The sequence below is a fragment of the Lathyrus oleraceus genome, chromosome 1 (assembly GCF_024323335.1).
Source record: "Lathyrus oleraceus cultivar Zhongwan6 chromosome 1, CAAS_Psat_ZW6_1.0, whole genome shotgun sequence".
Lineage (NCBI taxonomy): Eukaryota > Viridiplantae > Streptophyta > Magnoliopsida > Fabales > Fabaceae > Lathyrus > Lathyrus oleraceus.
Genome location: NC_066579.1, coordinates 408,115,792 through 408,124,697, shown reverse-complemented (window position 1 = coordinate 408,124,697; position 8,906 = coordinate 408,115,792). Strand labels below are relative to the sequence as shown.

Sequence of the window (8,906 nt, the reverse complement as noted above, 5' to 3'; positions counted from 1 at the left end):
CATCAAAGACACACTTTAATGGATTCAGCTTTAACTCATATTTCCTCATCCTTTCAAAGAATTGTCGAAGGTCGTTTAAATAACTGTTTTCTGACGAGGATTCGATGATTATGCCATCTATATAAACTTGCGCTACTATGTGTTGAAAAATGGCTCCATATGTGAAGATAATGCCATCTTTAAAAGGCCTAACTATGGGATTCAACAACATCTTAAGCCTTTGTTCATTTGGGCAAAGGTGGAAAATATGGGGATCAACAAAGTGTTGATCGACAGAGGAACGACATTTAAGGAAAGACACCTCAATATTGAGAAAGATTGGAAAACTTGATACCGACCTCAAACCTCACAACATTGTTCTTTCGAGCATTGAAGGAAAGACACACGCTGCCCTGGGTATTATTCAGGTGGACGTCATGGTAGGAACTACAAATTTGCCAATATTATTTGTGGTTATCCCAACCAAAGAAAATTATAACATGTTGTTAGGTTGGGAACGGATCAATAACGTAAGATACGTTCCTTCGATAATGGACCAGAGAGTCTTAATCCAGAGGCCTGATGACATTATTGAAGACATAGAAGCACAGGGGTTTGTGGTTTTTCAATTCTTCGACTAACTTCCTTTCATCTTCGGTCTCCTTAGTGACTTGACAATATTCCACTGTAAATATTGATATCATGTTACAAATGATGTCTAGCTCTTCTCCAGAACTAGGATAGAAACATCCAGTTGCCAAATCTTCATCCTCGTTTGGCACAAATTTCCCTTCTTTTGACTTTTCCAAGGGAGACAAGGGGGAACAATCTTTGTTTGACAAGCCTTTTCTTCGCCTGGCCTTGCTTCATAACTTCGATATTGTTATTTCTGTTCAAACTCTCTACTTCAAAGACAACCTTTTTCTTTCTCTAGTGCCTCCACCACTGACTCCTGATCATTGGATTTTTTCCCAAGTAGTTCTTTGAGGTATATAAATACTTATTTGATGTTTGATAATTATCATGGTATGAAGATCTTACACCAATGTCGATTATTTTCCAATTGCATTGACCAACACCAGTTTTCTCTATAGGTCCAACCCATTCTTTGACTGAGAAGTTTATAGATAGTACATTAGTTCTACCATGAGTTTCTATATGGGGAATACCTCTTTTGTCGAAAATGAAGTTTTCTTTCTTGTCATCCCTTCTAGGCTTTCGTGGCTTGCAGTTCTCCAAATCTTTGGCAGCCTCCTTATCAAAGACCACACTACAACGCGGGCACATCATTACTCCAGAATCCTTTAACTTGTACCTACGAAGGAAATCAATCAACTCTTCCTCTACTTTTGGATACACCATTTTCCCATGCTCTATGTATTTGAGCAGACTGACTTCAGCCACCTCTGTGTTGCTATTATCCATAATATCAACCATCATTTCGTCAACAGTCTCAACATAGAGAGTCTCTTCAACCTTGGCGTTTAAATTTCCTTTTTCCTTAGGATTTGGCTTATCAGCAAATTTCAATTGTTCTTCCTTAAGATCATTCTGGATCTGATCCCTGAAAAGAACACATTGTGAGGTTTTATGACCTAGGAAGTTATGGAATTTGCAAAATCCTTTTTTTTTCTTTGCTCTAATGGTGGTACTTTTAGCCCCTTTGGGACTATGATCTGAAATCGACAACCATCAAGTCTAAGTTTTCATCACAGTTTGTCACATCAAAGGTATATGTCTTTGTAACACATTTCTCATCTTTGCTAGGTTCGACGAGATACTTCCCATTCGAAGGTCTTAACAACTTATGGGTGTAAGGTGGCCCTGGCTTTAATTCTACCAGATTAACCTCACTCTCTTCGACATAATCAACATCGAGTATTTGGTCAATTTCGTCTATTTAGACGTAGGATACTTTTTCCTTTTTATGGTATTTATTTGACCTAGCCTTTTCAGCGTTCAGGCGTTCGACTTGTTGAACTTTGTCTGCTAGTTGTGCCATGTCCCCTAAATACTATGTGTTTAACTTCTTCTTAATGGAATAGTCCAGACCCCCTGCAGCTAATTTGACTAATTCATATTCAGGAATTTGAGTAAAACACCTTTCCTTCATTATCCTAAACCTGTTGAGGTAATCATCTATTGACTCAACCAACTTTCACCTCACACTAGCTAACTCTTTTAGGCTAATATTGGACTGGCCCATGGAAAATTGTTCATAGAATACTCTCTCCAATTGGCTCCAATTACATATGGACCATGGGGGTAAGGTAGTAAACCATGTGAAAGAATTTTTAGTCAAGGAATTTGGGAAGAATTTTATCTTCAAATACTCGTTATTGGCTATGTCTCCTACCTTCGACTGATACCTTGCAACATGTTCAATAGTAGACTCATTGGTGTCCCCGAAAAACTTAGTGAACTTCAGAATCTTCTAACCCCTTGGTAATTCAACCTGTAATACATAATCGAATCATGCAGAGACAAATTTTGGCCTATGTAGGCCGACATTGAGGCTGTTTTGGGCCAAAATATGTTAACCACATTAGTTATATTGTTCTTCCCACTAAAATCATTTTGCTGAGCATTTTGATAACACTGAAACACACTGCGTATTTGGCTCGGATTGCACATGATTATTATAGTTTTATTGTTATTTTATTGCGTTACGCTTGTCTTTTGTCTTATTTTTAGGTACATTGCCTAAATATAGCCTTTCACAGAAAAAGGAAGCGAAAAGAGCAAAAATCAGAGATTTTCAGTGGAAAATACACACATGGCGTTCCACATGGCGTTAACAATGTGGCTAGCCATGATGTGTACGATCTTACCCATATTTCAACAGTCACAACACCACGTCTTCCACACTTTGTACACATGGTGTACATCATGCCTAGATGGCGGGCGTCATCTTCCTATTTCGCACCTAGTCAAGGGCGGTTGCTAGGAAGTGGCCATGACTAGAGATTTTTTCTCCACACGAATTTTGAAAGTGTAATGTAACTTCCAAGGCATTATTACACTATAAATAGGACTTAGGTCTTTAGTTGTAGGCATTAAAGTCTAGTTGAAGCATATTCCATAGAATCACACCGTTAAAATAATAATTCGTCACATCGGAGGATTATTGCACCATTGTTGTAATCAGGTTTGGAGCATCATAGAGTAGAAGTTAATCTTGTCGTCATTTTACTTTCAAGACAGATTTATTTCAAGTTTCTACCAGATTTAAGTCTCTGATTTGGAGCAGGTTTTTAATACAATTCAGATTACTATTATTTAATTTCTCGCTCCGCTTTTAAATTATTTATTTATCGCTTCACCTTTAATTTGTTTATTTTCTCGCACTGCTTTTAATTTGTTTATTTTCTCGCACTGCTTTTAATTTGTTTATTTTCTCGCTCCGCCTTTAATTTATTTATTTTCTTGCACGATTACTTGCAAATTTATTTTCTCGCTCTGGCATTGGTCTCTGTGGGATCGATAATCTTTTATATTACTCTGATGTATTCTGTATACTTGTGGAAAGCACGCATCATATTTCTAACTGCTTGGTCTGCATCATGGTTTTTATGCACTAATACTACCTCATGGCTATTTTGGCCTACATTTCCTTCAACTACCCCAAGTATGGGTGTTTCGACAGGTATTTCTTGTTGTGGTATCTGGTTATTAGGCAATTGCTGAATAAGTTCTTGAGGAGCGCCAAAAAACTCAATGATTTGGCTCATTTGTTGTGCCAATTGTTGATAACTGTGATTAGTGTTCTGAATAAAAGGATTAAACAATGTGCCTATTTGGTGTGTAACCATGTTAACCATTTTGTGATTACTCTCATTCATTTGTTATCTTATTGACTGGAGATAACTATTGGTTAAGGGTGACATACCTGGAGGAATATACCATAAACCTCCTGATTGTTGTGCCATTCGACCAGGGTTGTTAATAGCATATTCTAATGCTAACTGTGGGTTAATAGGGGACCCAGTAGCTATTTCATCATCTACATACGTAGATGCACTAAGGTGCATACTTTCCATAATTACAGTTGGCATGCCATAAGGTTGTTCCCTACCACTTAGAGGTAACGTGAAACTCAAGGGGGCATGGGGCCTTTAATCTCCTGTCATATTTTATGTATCCCTAGGGTAGTGGGCATACTTGTTACTTACAGTAAAGATACCACTATTTATGGCGATACAGTCGACATAGTTAGCTGACTTATAATGGTAGGCATTTCTCCAACGGAAGTTGAAGTTCCTACATGACCAATCGTCGATACAACTGGTTGTTCTTCTGATTCTAGAGCATTATTTTGGGGAGGGTGGTTTCTAGACGGTGCACGTAATATTTCAGGGAGAGTCTTACCACTCCTCAGACACATACACAATCGACAGTCAAAGCCATTTCATGAATAAAGAGAAAATAATATTGGACAAAAAGAACACAACTTTTCTGCAAAAATAAACTTTTTACACAAAAGGGTTCCATCAAGCATACCAATTTGTCTACTGGTGTTTTTAGTAAACAATCACGATTTTAGTTCACTTAAAAGATTAACTCAAAAAATCTCTAAGACAATTTGTGTAAAGAAAAGATACAATAAAAAATGTGTGATTTGGATTTAAAACACTTGGGTAACAAATCAACTCAATGTAAGCAGTAAACTTTGGATAAAGGTAAAAAGAAATAATCAAAGTAAATGAAGTAAATGACATTAATTATGAATGCTTGAAATATAAAAGATTCGTAGCAAATTTAAAGAGTGAACACGGACTCACAATTCTCACAAACTATTTCACTCGATGACTTAGGTACTCTAGTTCTATAGAGAATGAATGAGAATTTTGCGACCTCGACTAAAATTCATAAGCCCGCATTATATACTAGTCCTAAAATAATCGTCGAAAACAATTGTTGGCTATATGCTCGACGTGTGTCCTACTACGTGGGGTTGCTTTACTCTAACTTGCTTCCACGCGTTTTCAAAGAGAAACTACTGAAAACCAAATGAAATATGTCCATAATTGTGTTGATAACCGCTTACGAACGCTTTAACCACTCCTCTCATATATTAAGATCTTTCCACATCACGCTCTTTGGACTTGAAAAATATTCTAAGTCTTTAACACTCAAAAGTGTCGACTTCGACGTTGTGTCAAAGGGTTGTTATGTGATCTTTCCATATTCTGAACATGTTTGGAAGAGAGAATGATCATAATCTTGTGGATCTGTTTCTAAGAATCATCCAAACCGTTCTTTGCTTCGAATTCAATTACAAGTTAATCAAACTGACGAGTCGATATAGTTAGTATGTCGACGCTTTTGGTTTAAGCTTTAGACACTTAGTAATGTCAACGTAGCTATGACCATCAATCTGTTGAATTTTCCCTTAGGCTAACACCAAGCATGATGATTGAAAATATTCAAACTAAATCGTTTTGTCCTTTACAAGTTCTCGTGCTTGAGGGAATGTATATCGTTATAATTGTATTAGCATATAAGAAGAAACACCCCATGTAAGTAAGGAAAAACATGTTGGTAATGGCGAGCTGCACTACGAAGCCATAAGTCGCTCGAAATAGGTCATGAGATCGTTTGGATCTTAGTAGTCACCCACTTGTTGGTTTTAGTCCACGTGAACTCACTCTCATTACCCACTTGTCCAATGAACGTGGGAGATGACGAGCCCAATTATAACAAACTGAGAGAAAGAGTCAAAATGGATAACCCCCTCTCCTTGATTTGAGGAAGAATAACTCCCTTACTCTCTATATTTTTGAAAGAGAAGCTAAGGTCACCATTCTCTACCTCATGCATAAGGAGCATTTATAAATACCTCAACCTTAAAATTGAGGAGAAAGAAATCATTTTTATGAAAAAAAACACATATACAAAATTTCTCATCACTCTACGTGAACTAACTCTAAACGTCACTAACAATCTTAAACATCACAATCTACCTATATTTTTTTAACAAGTACTAACTTAATTATTTTGAAGAATAACCATCATGTTATTCTTATTTTTCTTAATATCATGTAATTCCTATTAAACAATAGAAAGAAAAGATGTGCTATTGAATTGTTTGGACATTATAAAATTATATAATAGAATGGAAAGTGATGACATTATTCCATCTCATTATATTGTTGATTTCATACACCATTACCTAACAATCCATTCATATACACTAAACACTAAATTTGACAAGTACACAAAAAAGAACAAAAATGGAAAATACAAAAGGAAATTACATCTCTTGCACATGTTTTCAACTGGCTTTAACTTCTCCTAAGCTGACAATTTCAGTATATCCAACCTTTTTCCTCAAACAATTCGTTAACTTGACAGCATCTATACCATCTCCAATTACCATTAACTTGTCTTTCCCTTCTCCCTCTAATCCCACATAATTCACACCTGCATTTACCCAATTATAAAACTTTAGTAACATAATAACAACACTAACTAGAAAATGTTAATTTACCGAGTAAAATTTAAAGACACAAATCTTAAAATGAAATTAAGACAGAAAATATGAATCGTCACGAACCGCTTGCTGATGCGACAACTTTGAGTGCCTTTGTGCGACACTTTTGACAGGGCATGGAAACCTTCATCACAATCGTTTGCTGCAAACACAAACACAAACACATTAAAAAAGTGTCACTAGAAAATTTAAAGATAAAAAATAACAAAAGAATTCAATTAGAAAGTGATGCAATTGTATTTATATATATACCTTCATGTTTTGAGAGAGAGATTAAATTGTTAAGAAACTTAAATTACATGTTGTGCATTTTATAAGTATCAAAGTTGTGAACAAAGTCAATGTAAGTCAAGTCGTGGATGTAAGAGACAAGGTAATTTCATCAATGGCAAGGTCATAGATATGTTAATTGAATGTGTGAAACTTGTGGATGAAGAATGTATGTCTCATAGTAGTTAAGTTTGGAGTTGGTGATGTGATTGCATTGAATTTTAGGCTTCGTGGGCTCAAAACGCGTAAGAGAATTCTTTGGGTTAGTTAATTATAAAAGGATTGACATCTAGTCAACCAAAAGAGAAAACACCTGTTACAAGTTTACAACTGTAAATAAAAATGAAACATTTAACCTTAATACATTTTTTTAGTTCCTTAATTTAACCTCCTAATTGATTTTGGTCATTAATTGAAAAAGTCATAACGGTGGTTCAACTTTTTTAAATGTCATACTTTTTTTAATTAATTATGAGAAAAAATTAAAATTAATTATTAAATTCATCACTAATTAATAAAAAAGACTAATATAATTTTTATGGACAATTAAAGAATTGAACTTTTTTAAAATACGAGATTAAGATGAACCTCCATGACAATAATTAGCTAATATTTTAAACATAATGTTTAAAAAAAATTGATATTCAATCATAAATCAACTAATTTAAGTAAGCATGACCGCGGGGAAGGGACAAATTTAAGCATTGGCAGCATCATCCCACCTCCTTATACTAGCTCTTACACGTCTTTGTCCCCAGTTAGGAGTAATAGATGACCACCCACCTACGCTTTCAACGAGGAACGAGTTTCTATGTCAGATCTTGTTAAAACTGTAGTAAGTGTCAGTGGTGTCGGTAATACTCGTACATTGGTTGAAAATATGGAGAATGTTGGAAATTCGTCAATTTTCGTTCAAAAAATTCACCACAACTTGATGAATTATGAATTGAATCTTGATGATCAAGAATAAATCTTTCTGATTGATTACTACTCTTGTTCTTCACTCTTTACTCGAGTGAAATAATCTACCTTGGTTGCAAGATTTCGCTGCACAAATGATAATAAAAGAAATAAAATTGAATTGGGGAAGAAGAGAAAATTAGGATTTTCGAACAAAGGAATAAGAAGATGAATTTTTGCAGAGTTTCTCTTTGCTCTCAAACTGAGAATTTTATTCTTTGCAATTACAAAACACAAAATACCTAATTTTGCTAACACTACAAAATTAAGTCTAGCAACTCTGTCGATATACACTTCGACACACTATAATTTTGACACCTAGGTGATCTGACACTTCCTTGCTTCTGCCGAGTAACATGTTTCGACACAAGGAATTACAATTCAACACACCACCTAATTCATTATGTCTAAGTTATCTATATTCACCATAGACCTTAACTTCTTAAACACTTCGACCTGCTCTCCTTTCGTTATAATATTTACAATTTGATTCTTAGTTCTACAGTGTTCCAAGTTCAGCTTTGCTTCTGCTGGTTGCTCTCGAAGATAATGGAACTTCATTTCGATGTGCTTGCTTCGTCCATGCGCTATTGGGTTATTTTCCAGATTGATAGCATACATGTTGTCAATCTTCATGGTAATTGCTCCATGATTCTTCCATGTAATCTCTTCGACCAAATTTACCATCCATGTTGCTTAGCATGCACAAAGAGAAACAATTATGTATTCTGCTTCACACGACGACAATGGCACTACTGGTTCTTTTCTTGAACTCCAAGCAACTAGTGCACCACCTAGCATAAACGCATAACCAGTTGTGGATTTTCTATCGTCAACATCACTACAGAAACTTAAGTCTATGTATCACACTAACTTACAATATTTTCCTTCATCAGCTGCATGAAACAAAATGTCATAGTCGAGAGTTCCTTTCAGATACCTTAGTATCCTCTTCTTCACTGTTAGGTGTGATATCTTTGCCTTCTGCATGTATCTGCTCACCATACCTACATTGTATGCTAGACCAAGCCTTGTATGGGAAAGATATCGAAATGATCCAATTAGTTTTCTGTACTGCATTGGATCAACATCATCTTCATTTATGTCTTTCGACAATTGCAATTTGGGCTCAACTGGAGTCGAAGTTAGGTTGCAATCTTGTATCTCAAATATCTTGAGTATTTCGCTTGCATATCTTCTTTGG

At 35.5% G+C, this 8,906-nt stretch overlaps 1 protein-coding gene across 1 annotated transcript; it reads right to left on the bottom strand.

Annotated features, from left to right (window-relative positions):
• Nucleotides 1-6,102: 6,102 nt before the first annotated feature.
• LOC127115829 (heavy metal-associated isoprenylated plant protein 47) lies at nucleotides 6,103-6,890 on the bottom strand. Its single transcript, XM_051047273.1, has 3 exons — nucleotides 6,725-6,890; nucleotides 6,536-6,614; nucleotides 6,103-6,402 (listed from the first exon to the last, which is right to left on the bottom strand). Exons 1-3 carry the CDS (start codon nucleotides 6,728-6,730, stop codon nucleotides 6,254-6,256), a joined length of 234 nt encoding a protein of 77 aa, XP_050903230.1. The 5' UTR covers nucleotides 6,731-6,890; the 3' UTR covers nucleotides 6,103-6,253.
• Between the last annotated feature and the right edge of the window lie 2,016 nt (nucleotides 6,891-8,906).